The 14183-nt window shown below is 42.1% G+C and overlaps 1 protein-coding gene across 1 annotated transcript in view; it reads right to left on the reverse strand.

The window, feature by feature from the left end:
* RREB1 (ras responsive element binding protein 1) overlaps positions 1-14183 on the reverse strand; it is a 146361-nt gene that overhangs the window by 63219 nt on the left and 68959 nt on the right. The window contains exons 3-6 of the mRNA XM_005857874.2: positions 13809-13931; positions 12983-13195; positions 7596-7685; positions 6454-6617 (exon numbers count right to left, since the gene is read on the reverse strand). Of these exons, the coding sequence (XP_005857936.1) occupies positions 6454-6617; positions 7596-7685; positions 12983-13153 (425 nt within the window). The 5' untranslated portion in view covers positions 13154-13195; positions 13809-13931. The remainder of the gene's footprint in view (positions 1-6453; positions 6618-7595; positions 7686-12982; positions 13196-13808; positions 13932-14183) is intronic.

The following is a 14183-nucleotide window of genomic DNA, read 5'->3' on the forward strand; positions in this document are numbered from 1 at the left end:
TTAAAGTACGGAAAAATTAAGCAATTGCTACAAAGTTCTGCAGAATTAGGACTAGCACTTGGTCCCCAACAATTAGTCCTCTCCTCCAAACCAAGATGATGCACAATAAGTAAAATCAGCACAAAACCCCAAATTACACAAACAAACATCCCTAGGGCTTTCTTTAAAAAAAATATTTATAAACAGTAATATACCAACAACTCCAATATATGCTGTTCATAAATGAGAAATGTATATTAAGATAATATCAAGGGCTGTGCTATAAAACATTCAAAATCATTTTTAAGTCTATCCATGTATAGCCAAACAACACAACACACAAAAACTTATGGGATGCAACTAAAGCAATGTTTAAAGGGAAATTTATAGCTGTAAATGCCTATGTTAAAAAAAAGTTCTCAAATAAAAAAACCTTATCTTCTCTACCTTAAAGCACTGGGAAAAGAGCAAACTAAACCTAAAACAAGCAGAGTGAGGGAAATAATGTTTATAGCAAAAAATTAATAAAATAGAACACAGAAAAGGAAGAGGAAAATCAACGAAACCAAAAGTTATTTCTTTGAAAAGACCAATAATGTTGACAAGTGTTTAGCTAGACTAAGGAAAAAAAATAGAAAAGACTCAAATTATCCTATATAATAAAAGTCTAATATGCTAAGTGTCTGGTGACTGGTCGACTGTTCAACCAACCAAAGTGTAATATGCTAATGATATGCTAAGGTCACTCAACTGCTCACTATGATGTGCACTGACCACCAGGGGGAAGACAGTCGACTGGTCAACCAGTCGCTATTACGAGCACTGACCACCAGGAAGCAGACAGTTGACCAGTTGCTATGATGTACACTGACCACCAGAGGGCAGATGCTCTGACTGGTAGGTTAGCTTGCTGCTGGGGTCTGGCTGATTGGGACTGATCGAGATGGGCTGGACATGCCCTGGAGCCCTCCCACGTCCCTCCCTGGCCGGTCCCAATCAGGACTGGGCAAGATGGGGTCAGACACGCTCTGGAGCCCTCCTGCAGTCCCTCAGTGGTCTAATCATGCACCGGTGGGGTCCCTCAGCCTGGCCTGTGCCCTCTTGCACTCTGGGACCCATTGGGGGATGTCTGAGAGCCGGTTTCGGCCTGATCCGCAGCCTACTCCCTTTGGGAGGGTGCCAGACTCAGGGCACTCGCCTCTCCTGATTGGGGCTGATTGGGCATGAGCCCACAGCAGGCGCAGTGGGGCCGGGATGAGTGGGAGCAGCAGGTAGAAGCTGCAGGCGGCGTTGTACTGTGGGTTTTGGCCTGATCCCTGCAGGCCAGCCAGAGGGGCCCCACCCATGCACGAATTTGTGCACCGGGTCTCTCGTTAAAATCATAAATAAAATAAGATACAACACCACTCATTTCACAGAATAAAAAGCATTATGGGAGGGATGCTATGAACAACTGTATGCCAACCAATTAGACAACTTATAGAAAACACATAAACTACTGAAACTGACTCAAGAAAAAATAGAAATGTGAACAGACCTATCACAAGAGACTGAATTAGTAATTTAAAAACTTCTCAGAAAGAAAAGCCCATGTGACTTCAATGGCGAATTCCACCAACTATTTCAAGACTTAATACAACTCTTCACAAAGTCTTTAAAAAAAAAAAAGAGGAAATATATCCTGACTCACTCTATGAAGCTTGTATTAATTACCCTGATACAAAAACCAGATAAGGGTATCATAAGAAAAGAACACTACAGACCAATCTCTCTCATGAATACTGGCAAAAAAAATACTAGCAAATCAAATCCATCAATATATGAAAATAATTATACATTGTGACCAAGTGGGATTTATCCCAGAAATAAAGTTAGTTTAACATCCAAAACGTGACTATCTCAGTAAAATGCAGAAAAAGCATTTGACAAAATCCAACAGCCTTTCATGATAAAAACACTCTGCAAACCATGAAAAGAAAGGAACCTCAAACTGATTAAAGGGCATTTATGAAAAACCCACAACTACCATCATATTTAATGGGAAAAGATTGAATACTTTCTCCCTAAGATCAGAAATAAGACAGTGATGTCCATTCTCTCCACCTATATTTAACATTGCGCTGGAGGATCTAATGAGGGCTAGCAGGCAAGAAAAATAAATGAAAAGGCATCCAGATTAGTTTCAAAGGAAGAAGTACAACTATCTCTATTTGCAGATGACATGATCTTGTATACAGAAAAGCCTAAGGAATTCACTAAGTAACTATTAGAATGAATCAGCAAAATTGTAGGAAATGAGATCAATATAAAGTCTGAACTGTACTTTTTTAAAAAATATATATTTTATTGATTTTTACAGAGAGGAAGGGAGAGGGATAGAGAGTTAGAAACATCGATGAGAGAGAAGCATCAATCAGCTGCCTCCTGCACACCTCCTACTGGGGATGTGCCTGCAACCAAGGTACATGCCCTTGACCGGAATCGAACCTGGGACCCCTTAGTCCCCAGGCTGACGCTCTATCCAGTGAGCCAAACCGGCTAGGGCTGAACTGTACTTTTATACACTAGCAACGCACAATCAAACAATGAAGTTAGCCCAGCCAGTGGGGCTCAGTGGTTGAGCGTTGACCCATAAACCAAGAGGTCACCGGTTCAATTTCCAGTCAGGGCACAGGCCTGGATTTGCTCAATCCCCAGTGGGTGCAAGCAGGAAGCAGCCAATTGATGTTTCTCTTGAATCAATGTTTCTATCTCTCTATCCCTTTCCCTTCCTCTCTCTCTAAAAAATATCAATGACAAACATATTTAAAAAATGGAATTAAATTAAAAAACAATTCCACTTCCAATACCACCAAAAAGAATAAAGCTTAGGAATAAATTTAACAAAATATAAAACTTGCCTCTGAAAAATAGTTGAAAGAAATCCAGTAATGTCTACGTAAATGGAAAATATTCCATGATTAAAAATTTAGTATTATGATGGCAATGCCCCAAAATTGATCCACACATTTTGCAATCCCTGTAATTATTTCAGTTGCCTTTTTTGGAAAAAAAAAATCCAAAAACGAACACCTGACAAACTAATCCTAAAATTCATATAGAAATGCAAGCAACTCAGAATAGCCAAAACAATCTTGAAAAAGATCTAAGTTACAGGTTCCATACCTCTCTATTTCAAAACTTACCAAAAAGCAACAGTAATTAATATCATGTTAGCCTCAGGGAAGACACAAAGATCAAGGGAACAGAACTGCGAGTACAGATCTAAATCCTTGTATTTATGGTCAACGAGACAATTCAACTGGGAAAGAAAAAGTCTTTCTAACAAATAGTGCAAAAGACTGAACTTGGACCCCTTCCTTACACACTATGCAAATATTAACCCCAAATAGATCATAGATGTAAGTGTAAGAATTAAAATTATGTAACTCACACCTATTCCATTTCACACCTATTAGGATAGCTGTAATGAAAAAGACAGAGACAAATAGTAACAACTGTTAACAAGATACGGAAAAATTGGAACCCTCATCCACTGCTGGTGGGAATATAAAATGATGGTACAGCTGCTTTAGGAAACAGTGGGATAGTTCCTCAAAATGTTAAATATGGAGTTACCACATGTCTCAGTAATCCCACTCCTAAGTATCTACCCAGGAGAAATAAACACATGCTTCCACATGAAAAACTGTTCAATGTTCATAGCAGCATTATTCATAATTGCCAAAAAGTGGAAATGACTCAAATGCCCACCAACTGAAGAGGTAAGTAAAATGTGGTACCCACACAATGGGCTATCATCTGACAACAAAAAAGAATGAAGTACTGACACATGCTACATACAACATACAGCAATCTTGAAAACATTATGCTAAGTGAAAGCAGCCAGTCACAGAAGACCATAATTATATAATTCCATTTATATGAACTGTCCAGAATATGAAAATCCAAAGACAGAAAGCAGATTAGTGTTTTCCCAGGGTGGAGGGTGGGAAGTAATGAGAAATGATTGCTTATAGGTATGGGTTTCTTTTGGGGGTGATGAAAATATAAAATTGATTAGAGTGATGGCTGCATTAATTCTGTGAATATACTAAACCCATTGAATTGCATACTTTAGGTCGGTAAAATGTAATGAATAGTATATAAATTATATATCATAAAGATGTAAACAAATAAATAGAAATTTAGTCCAGTGCCAGATGCATAGTGCACTGTAACTTTAGTTATAATTAGAAATTTTAAAAATCAGGTGTGATTGGGCCTAAGACCAGAGATGGCTCATGGAGTATCATAAGCAGTAAGTCGTCAGGGCTAAAGCAGCCAGGAGGAGGGAATGCACTCCATTGCCCACTGCCAAATAAGAGCTGGGGAGTCCCCCTGAGCAGGAGATTCAGTAGGAGAAAGCAGGGGAACTGCCCCAGAAGGGGACAGGCAACAACACTCTAAGCCCAGATTTTAAGAGGGCGAATGTATGAGGGAGTCCTTTTTGGGAGGTATGAGGTAGATAGGAGCTGCAGGCAAAACAAAATAAAATGGCAAAGAGAAGGCAAAGTCACCAACAGGCTGATATGGCGACAAAAAAGCAAAAAGCTAAAAGGTAATATGTATTTTAAAATAGCAACAGTATTCACTTCCTTCTTTATACCCAAAACTCCTACGAGAAGAGGAGGAGCAAAGAGAGAAAACTGAACTTTTTATGGGGGAAAAAAAAGTAAAGCATTTTGTAAATATTCTTTAAAATATTGATACCTTTCAGAGAGTCATACTATATTCTAACGTCTAGTGCAGACTGAGAAATTCCTAGGCTTTAAATTATTAGAGTTTTACTTAGAGATGCAAGTAATAGCTATGTGCTGAACTCCTTATTTCCTAATCCTCATCTTAGTACAATGACATGGATGATATTAAAAATCTTGTGTTAAAGAGGAGGTAACTGAGGTACATAAGTTAAGTAACTTGCTCAAGAATGGGAAATTTACAAGTGGCAGAGCTGACATTTGAAATCAGGTGCCTAATTTCAGAATCCAGAAATTTACCATTATGTTTGTATGTTCCAAGTATACCATCAGTAGTTCATGAAATGATTTTAGGTGGAATAAATGGACCATATCATATTAGTATTTACATGTACTAAAACATCAATTTCACAACATATTCCTTTTGAAATAAGTATGAAAAACAAGATGTTGGTCAACTTTTAAAAAGAAAGCAGTATGCCCTGGGTGGTTTGGCTCAATGTATAGAGGGTCGGCCTTCAGACTGAAGGGTCCTGAGTTCGATTCCAGTGAAGGGCACGTACCTCAGTTGCCGGCTCTATCCGTGGCCCTGGTTGGGGCACATGTGGGAGGCAACCAATCGATGTGTCTCTCTAACATCGATGATGTTTCTTTCTACCCCTCTCCCTTCCACTCTCTAAAAATCAATGGAAAAAATATCCTCAGGTGAGGCTTAACCCCCACCCCACCCCCAAAAAAGGAAGCCTAGAAAAGAATACAGAAAAATAAAAATAGCCTGATTTTCTGAGAAGGTAAAATTTTGAGTCCCTTTAAAAAATCTTCCTAGAATTCTAATGTTCCTAAAATGTTTGTGCTAAAACAAAAACATTTAAAAAGTCTGTTCTGCTCTAGCTGGTGCTGCTAAGTGGTTAGAGCATCTGCCCATGCGCCCCAGGTTCAATCTCTGGCCCCAGTCTGGGTGCTTTCAGGAGGCAACCCATCATATGACTCTCTCACATCAATGTTTCTCTCTCTCTCTCTCTCTCTCTCTCTCTCTCTCCACCCCCTCCCTTTCACTCTCTAAAACTCAATGGAAAAAATAACCTTGGGTGAGGATTAACAACAACAAAAAATCTATTCTAACCCCTCAAAACATATGTAATCATTCTATAAAGTATACTTCCCATGGGCTCATACCACAGAATTTTAATATGCCCACCACTGAGCTCCCTCCCACTTCTGAGTGAGCCTCTCTCCTCCTCAGAAGCAAATTCCTGACATTTATTAGATTTTCTATTTCTTCTTTTATCCTCTCTTACCCTAAAGCTCCAGGACCAGGCAACTTAACTATTTATTCAAAGGTCCCAGAAATTTTTCGTAAGAAAAACACCTGCAGGGAACCTAGGATGCATATGCAACTAGTTTTTAAAAGGCAAAGGTTACTGTGCTATTCCTTGAGGGTTCCTCTGTATCTGATAAGCTGCCCACCTCTGGCACCTGAACAAAGAAATAGCAACTGGCAAAGGGGAAGGACTTGGTGTTTCACCCTAATCCCCAAAGGGCCAAAGACCTAGCCCAGGTACTTCTGTTTCCCACGATGAGACACCTCTAATGCTCCGGAGATAGTATGCACAAGCAAAAACCATCTCTGGCTTTTCCATACAGTGAACAGGATTCAGAACTCTTAATGTTTCCAGGCAAGTCCTCTCTCTGATCATGGCTGAGAAGCCACCAGGCCACAGCGGCCCTCACCCACCTGTGCATGTTCCCATTGGTGGTAAAAGACTGGCCACACACAGTGCACTTGTAAGGCCTCTCGCCAGAGTGCACCAGCATGTGGCGGTCCAGGGAGCTGGCCGAGCTCAGAGACTTCCCGCAGATGCTGCACGAATGGTCTGCCCCTCCGGTGTCCGTGTTGTGCTGCAGAAAGCAATCACCACAGTGGTCACTTAAGATGGGCCAAGACTCAGTAACACAAATTCAAAGCTTTATAATAAAACCAGTAAAGCTTCTCAGCTATTTTTTTCTGTTTCATTTTAAATATCTTCCTGAATGTCAAGACTGATCAGCAACACAGGCAAATAAAGGTTCTGTATGATCTTCTTCTATTTCCATGTTTCGGTTTTGAAAAATACTTCTACAAGACTCAGAGAGAGTTTGAATCTTTGAAGGTCTTTCTTGGAGACACATATGGATGAACTGACCACTCTATTAACACGAACAGGAAGACTGTCAGCTCTACAGCAAACAGGTGGTCCTCCCATTGTCAGTGTCCATTCTTCAAGTCTGATGACTCAGTCTTGCTGCCAGGGAAGAACTGAAATCTGCACAGTTGAGAGAGGTCTGGCCTCTGAAACAGGTTAAGAAGGAACATTTCCATCCAAACCCAAATTAGTAAATGATGTTATTTTTTAGCGCCACGCTCTAACTTGAATAATGTCACTAGAGTCATCAGTACTTTGTCATGAATCACTTATAACAGGCGAGGGAGAAGGAAAACTCTCATAATAAAGAGGAAAAACCAAATGAGATCCCAAATCAAGTCAATGCCCTGCTGCACGACATGAGGCTGGAACAACATAAAAAGCAGGGTGTACACCTACAATTTCCTGTTCTGTAAGGGGTTTGGTTCATACTGACGAGTCACATACCATGCAGTCTTCTGCTACATGTGGTCAGTGAACTCGGTATTTGCTAAATTCTGAAAAAGAATTCTGTGTTGATCTGGGACTTTGTCACAATCACACACACAAAAATTATTTCATAACTACCTCGCAAAATAACTGAAATATTGAACTGAAATTAAACACAGCCACAATTCATATACTGATACCAAATCACTTGGTCCTCTCTTAATGAAGAATGATTTAAAACAAAAATATAAAAGCAGTAGCAAACCTGACGAATGTGCATAGTTAACTGATGCTGTGTAGTGCAAATCTTTTCACACAGGGGGCAGTTGTAGGAAGACTTCTCTTCTTTCATTTCCTGAAAAGACATAATAAAAGGGAGAATCAATTGCACCTGGTGCCTCTTCTGTCTGCCATGAGCACCTGTGTCTCATGGGCCGTAGCAATGAGACGGCTAAGAGGATGGGCTCTGGAGCCTGTCTGGTATGCGCTTGGACAAGTCACCGTCCTGTTGGCCCTCAGTTTCCTCATTTGTAAAACGGGAAAGTAACAGCATCTACCACATCACATTGTGATGAGGATTAATTCAGCTGACACACATAAAGTACTGGACTAGTGCCTGGCACAGGGTAAGTGCTCAATAAATATTAGTATTCTTATTAGACATACACTATTTAATTAATCATCAGTGATGGCGAAAAATTAAGCATTAAGTCAAGGCAGAGCTAGGAAAGGAATGTATTTCTCCCCAAATCCGACCCAGGCTCCAGCTACTCTTTTCCACCTGTCCTCGGGCCTCCCAAGGACACATGAGAGGTAATGAAGTTATCATGACATCTCCTAATGGTGGAAGGCCTCCGGGCCCAGCTGTGTGCCCAACAGGCACCAACTTGGCCCTTTTACTCCCTGCTAGCACCTGCTTGACACCGCTCATAAATAGTAAATAAGAATAAGAATGCTGTGATAGCGACTAAAAATCCAAAATGAAGACTCCCACAGAGGCGACAAAAGAACAAGCTCACTGCTTGGGGAAGTGGCCCATTTTATGTTCCCTCAAAACACCAGGACAGGACAAGCTTCCTTGAAGCAATATATTTTACCTTTTTAAGGAAAATGACAAGCTCCTTTACTACCTACACAACTCCTTTCAAAATAATTCCTGGAGCTTTGTCATGGACATGCCTGTCACAACCTTCTCAACACACAATCCCTGAGCACCTCAGGTCTGTCCTCATCCCCAAAACTAACAGGATCAAGGCCTGGATGCCACTCTCAGGAATGTGGAATTGAGATGCTTAGAGACTAAGATCCATGGGTTTCCGAAGATCAGCAGAATCGCCTGGGAGCTTCCTGAGATTTCTAGATCAGACTCACAACAGACTGAGTCAGAATCACTGGGGTGAGGGGAGCTAAACCCCAGGAATTTGTTTCACAGGCTCCCAGGAGATGTTGGTATGTGCCCAGGTGTGGGGTTGACTAGGTTACTAAGTTAGGTGATCAGCAGCACTTGAATTACAGTGCATGTAGGGTTGGGGCCAGACCCAGCAGCATGGTGAGCCCCAGCCACAACGTGCAGCTGGATGTGCTAATGGAGTGGGAGACCTAGCAGCCTGTGAAAGAGGGGAGGGCTGGACCCGCGGGCATTTTCAACAGACCTCTTTTTCCTTGTGCTCATTTGAATGAGTTTCTGTTCCTCGAAAATAACACCAATTATTGAACACTTACTATGTGCTAAACTCTGTACATATAAAATTATCAATTTTTTTACAACCACTAAAAAAATAGCCACTATTATGGACCCCATTTTCTGGATGAGGAAACTGGGGTACAGAGAGGCAAGTAACCTGCCCCAAATCAGTGAACTATTACATAGATCCAGAATTAAAACTCAGGCCAGCTGCTCGACAGCCCATGCCCTAAACCAGGGGTCCTCAAACTATGGCCCGCGGGCCACATGCAAATACAAATATTGTATTTGTTCCCATTTTGTTTTTTTACTTCAAAATAAGATATGTGCAGTGTGCATAGGAATTTGTTCATAGTTTTTTTTTAAACTATAGTCCGGCCCTCCAACGGTCTGAGGGACAGTGAACTGGCCCTCTGTTTAAAAAGTTTGAGGACCCCTGCCCTAAACCACTGTTATAGAAGTCTGACAAAAAAAGGAGAAAAAAAAAAAAAAAGATGAGCTCCAAGGCACAGAAAAGAAACGCCGTTGAGGCTGGCTTATGAGAGATGATGAAAATACAAGTCACCCTGAAGACTATAAAAACAAATGCACCATAAACCAGACGAGGTGGAGTGCATGCATGATGTCTACTGTATAGCTGCCTATAGTGGTTCTCTCTTTCTCTTCAAAGACTAGCAGACCTCGTTTTAAGCACAGTAGTCCCCCCTTATCTGCAGTTTCATATTTCATGGTTTTAGGTACCCATGGGCAACTACGGTCCAAAAATATTAAACGGAAAATTTCCAAAATAAACTATCCATATGTTTAAATTTCCTGCCGTTCTGAGTAGTATGATGAACTCTCATGCCATCCTGCCCTCTGCTGGGACGTGAATCATTCCTGTGTCCAGCATCCCAGGCTGCATACACTGTCACTCAGTGGCTGTCTTGGGTATCCGATTGACTGTTGAGGTATTTTGCAGTGCTTGTGTTCAAGTCGCCCTTATTTTACTTAGTGATGGCCCCACAGTGCAATAGTAGTGATGCTGGCAATCAAATGTGCCAAAGAGAAGCCAAAAGATGCTTCCTTACGTGAAAAGGCTTGTATGTATGGGGAAAGTCATAGCATATATGGGGTTCAGTCCCATCTACAGTTTCAGGCATCCACTGGGTGTCTTGGAAAGCAGCCCCTGTGGGTAAGTCACCTTTTCCTAGTCTGTGGCACTGGGTCTGAGACCTAGGTATGTCATACATTTTTCACTCTCAAATTAAAAAAAAAAAATTACAGCTATCAATTCTAAGGAAGTTGATTAACTCAGAGATAGTAAAAAGCCTGCAAGTGTCACTGAGTCCAGCGACTTGCACTCCTCACAGGGGTATAATGTGTGTCTGGGGTGTCCTACCTTCTCAGCCCAGTGCTACTACACTTAGAATGGAGCTGGCCAAGAACCACCAAACGGAAAAACCAAAAACAAAAGTAGCAATGACAAAATACGAGCACTCACAATCATAATGAGAAATGCCTCACAGCCAGGCCAAAATTCAGTCTTGGGTCTTTTTGATGAATTATTAGATTAGCAATACAATATATTAAAATTTTTTTAGCGAAAGATTCATCAGTAGGATGTAAATACATGTTAAAAAGCCAAGTCTCCAAGAGACCAGCTCCCTGAGGAGGCAAATAAAAAAAAAAAATCACCTTTCATTCACCTTGAGGGAGAAGCAGTCAGAGCAGCTCATGGGGCTACCTGGCACTGCTTCTGGGGCTTATCATGAACTCGGGCCCAAACGTGCTCTGAGCCTGGCAGTGGCATGCCGCAGCCTGTGACTCCAGCCCACAAAATCCACGGTGCTCTGGGGGAAGGAAGGCTGTGAACTCGGATTTAGTTTTCAATAGAAAAGGCAGCATCATGATGCTGGGAGAAGCCCTACTGGAGAATTCTGAACCCAGTTATTGGGGCCACGCTAGTGGAAAGAGCACACTTCCTGAGCTGACAGATAAAATTAGCAGCTAATGTGATAACTAACCGTTCCATAGCGAAACGCTCTGGCATCCATGCCGGTGTCCAGCTCGGGCTAATCTGCCCTGGAACTTGGTGCTATTGCTCATGGGACTCCGCCCAGGGCTCCCTGGCAGCCCTCCCCGCCCACTCTCAGGTGAGGATGAAGCGCTCTCTCCCCACTGCATTCTGTTTGTTTTTTCTCCTGTGCACTGTCTTTCCCTTTTTACCTCTGACCCAGACCTCCCCTTCAAAAACTGAGCCAGTGCCCCAAAGAACCCAAGGAACCCTGGAGGCACAGGGGGTAGATGACAAATAGCCGAGGCACACACCTGTCCCATTTCCTGCACCACACTTACACAGTCACTCCCAGTTACCACCCAGGGACTGAAGAGCTGTGTGTCCCCTCCTCTGGCTCTACTTGTCGTCTCTGAACCACTGGGAAAGGACTGGAACCCGCACTTGTGCGGACTCTGCCTGAGCAGGGCAGTGCCGGGCTATTTAAAGAGGAGGTGATCCCTACCTACCACTTACTCCTGGTAGAACAGCAAAGGAAGAGAAGACAATGACCTTTCTATCTCATTCATCCCAAAATGCCTGATACCGTGGTGCAGTACCTGGCTGGAATTAGGAGCTGGCATATACCATGAAACGAGTGAATGGATGGAGAGACGAACGAACAGATGGATGGACAGACAGTCATGTGAGAGTGGAAATAAACCTTTTCTTCCCAGAGCTAGCACTCCTTCTTGACTCAGGCCGCAGTCATGCAGGCTGAGTATTTTCTCAAGGACCCATAGGAAGAGAGGCACGCAGAGACAAGGAAAAAAAAGAGAGAAAAAGGTATCAATGCTCCAACCCTAAAACACTGTTTAATTCTGCCAAGTGTTCAGCCTTGAGAAAGGTGTGGAGAAACAGACACTCTCCCACGCTGCTGGAGGGATTTTAGGCTGGTACAACTTTTTCTGGAGGGCAAATTATATCAAAAGCCTTAATTAATGTTTTACTTCTAAGAATTGATAGAAAACCATCATAGATGTACTCAGACAATTCTGTATAATAACAGTCACTGTAGGATTGTTAATAAAAATTTTAATTTAAAAAATCCCAGCAAGTTTACTTTCATCTCCATTTCTGGTATCTAGACAAATTTAAGACTGCCTGCTCCCTGAGGGTTTGGTATAACCCCATTAAATCCGATAAACCAAAAACTAAATATGGAGGAGTTGGCTCATATCATATGGGTTCAGAGAAGAAATGAGAACTGTGTACTCTCTACCTCACTCCTTGAGCTTCGTTGAACATGCTGCTTAACAGGATAGCAACCACTTTGCAAGTGCCCCCTTTGTATGTCAATTAAAAGATCCATCTCATTTCCCAACGGAGGGGACTGGACTTTGACTACATCATTAATCCTCCGTATCCCTGCCCACTCATTTACTCTTTCCTTCTTCTCCTGATCTAATGCCCACTACAAGTTCAAAAGGACTAAATTGCCTCTTATGTGGAATTCTCTGGAGCCAAATTCTGTGCTTTGTCGAGGATGGGAAGCTGGATAGTAGCCCCAGGACAACCAGTTCTTATTTGCTCCGTAATCTGAAGACACTTAAAAAGTAATCAAGGAGGTGGCTTTAGAAACCAGCTGGGTAAGGAAAGGAACAACATCACAATAGAGAACTAAGTTAAGTTCTTTACCTTGGCCATCAAATGAAGAAAGTTGGCAATCAAATCAAATTACAGGGCAGAGAATCAGGGCATCTTTACCAATATTGACACCACAGCATAGAAAACTTTCTCCATGAAAGGAAATGGAAATAAGCTATGAAAAGTTCGCACTTGAAAAATGATGACCACCTCTGGGTATGTCTGCTTACATCTCAATACGCCCACGGGTTTATCTGAGCAAGCTGAGGCTCAAGGGAACATCCTTCTCCCAACGTCTCAGAGACCGAAGTCACCAGAGGTCACCACCTCGCCCACAGAAGCTTACCTGGTTCCTTCGGCCAATCCGGTTTGGTCCTGGAGGCTTCGTGGGGGACTTGATACTCTGGGGGCTCCCACCATTCTCAGCAACCTTCCCTACACTCATTACCGCTGACATCATGTTGTTGATGGAAGACAAGTCTGAACCTTCCAAGCCAATGGGCGAACTTGACGTCATTGGGACAAGGGTTTAAGCTTCTAAGAAGCCTCTGCCATAAAACTGAAAATCGGAAATTGCTGATATGATCATTGGGAAATTGAGGCTTCTGTCAGAGCCAGGTGGTACTGGCCATGGCTACCACAACTGTAAGTCAGGCCAAAATACCTAAGACCCTCTGCCTTCAATTCAAGCTGACACTCACACCCATTACGACTTAAGCTTTCACCTAAATGAAGTGTTGTCATATCAAAGAATAACCTTACTTCCTTTCTAAGTGTATGCCACTAACACAACTCCCAAAGCCACCTGAGGCAGGTCTCTTTGCCGATACTAATCTTTCATTAGGCAGAGTGGCAAAGGCTGACCAATAATTAGGAAGCCCAGGGAGCTGCTATTTGACCAGCACCTTCCCAATAACCTAACTAACTTATTACTACAGGGATGTTGTAAACCTGACAACTGAGAAGCATCAGGTTTCACTTAACTCTGCTGCCACAAGCCAGTGATTTCAATGGGCCCCAGTTGCATAAGGCCATTGAGGTGCCAACCCTATCAAAATTGTGACCAAATTTCAAATCAACATAAAAAACACTGCTTCTTAAAAAATACAAATAGGAAATATACCGATACCCCAGAACATGGACAGAAGAAAATCCAGCCCACTGCCAATTACCTCCATTTCTGCCCCAACTGATAAACTATGAGATTTTCCCTTGCTATAGCTATCATCCACGTGGAGTAGGAAATGAGTCTGTGTTTCACGTTTTTTTTCTTCTCCCGGTATCACTCGTTGACACTGGAAGGGAAGCAAAGGCAAAAAGATTCAGTGCATATATTTTCACTTAGTGAAAGATTGAAACCATTTATTTGCTGTAATCTCAGACCACGAAATTCATGAGAACACGGAGCACAAATAAGAGGCAATTTCTTTTCTTTTTTTTTAATTGTTTTATTGCTTAAAGTATTGCAAAGAGTATTACATATGTCTCCTTTTTTTCCCCCCGCCCTTAACAATCCCCCGGCCTCCCCTACCCCCCAGTGTCTTATG

The sequence above is a fragment of the Myotis brandtii genome, unplaced genomic scaffold (genome assembly GCF_000412655.1).
Source record: "Myotis brandtii unplaced genomic scaffold, ASM41265v1 scaffold1144, whole genome shotgun sequence".
Lineage (NCBI taxonomy): Eukaryota > Metazoa > Chordata > Mammalia > Chiroptera > Vespertilionidae > Myotis > Myotis brandtii.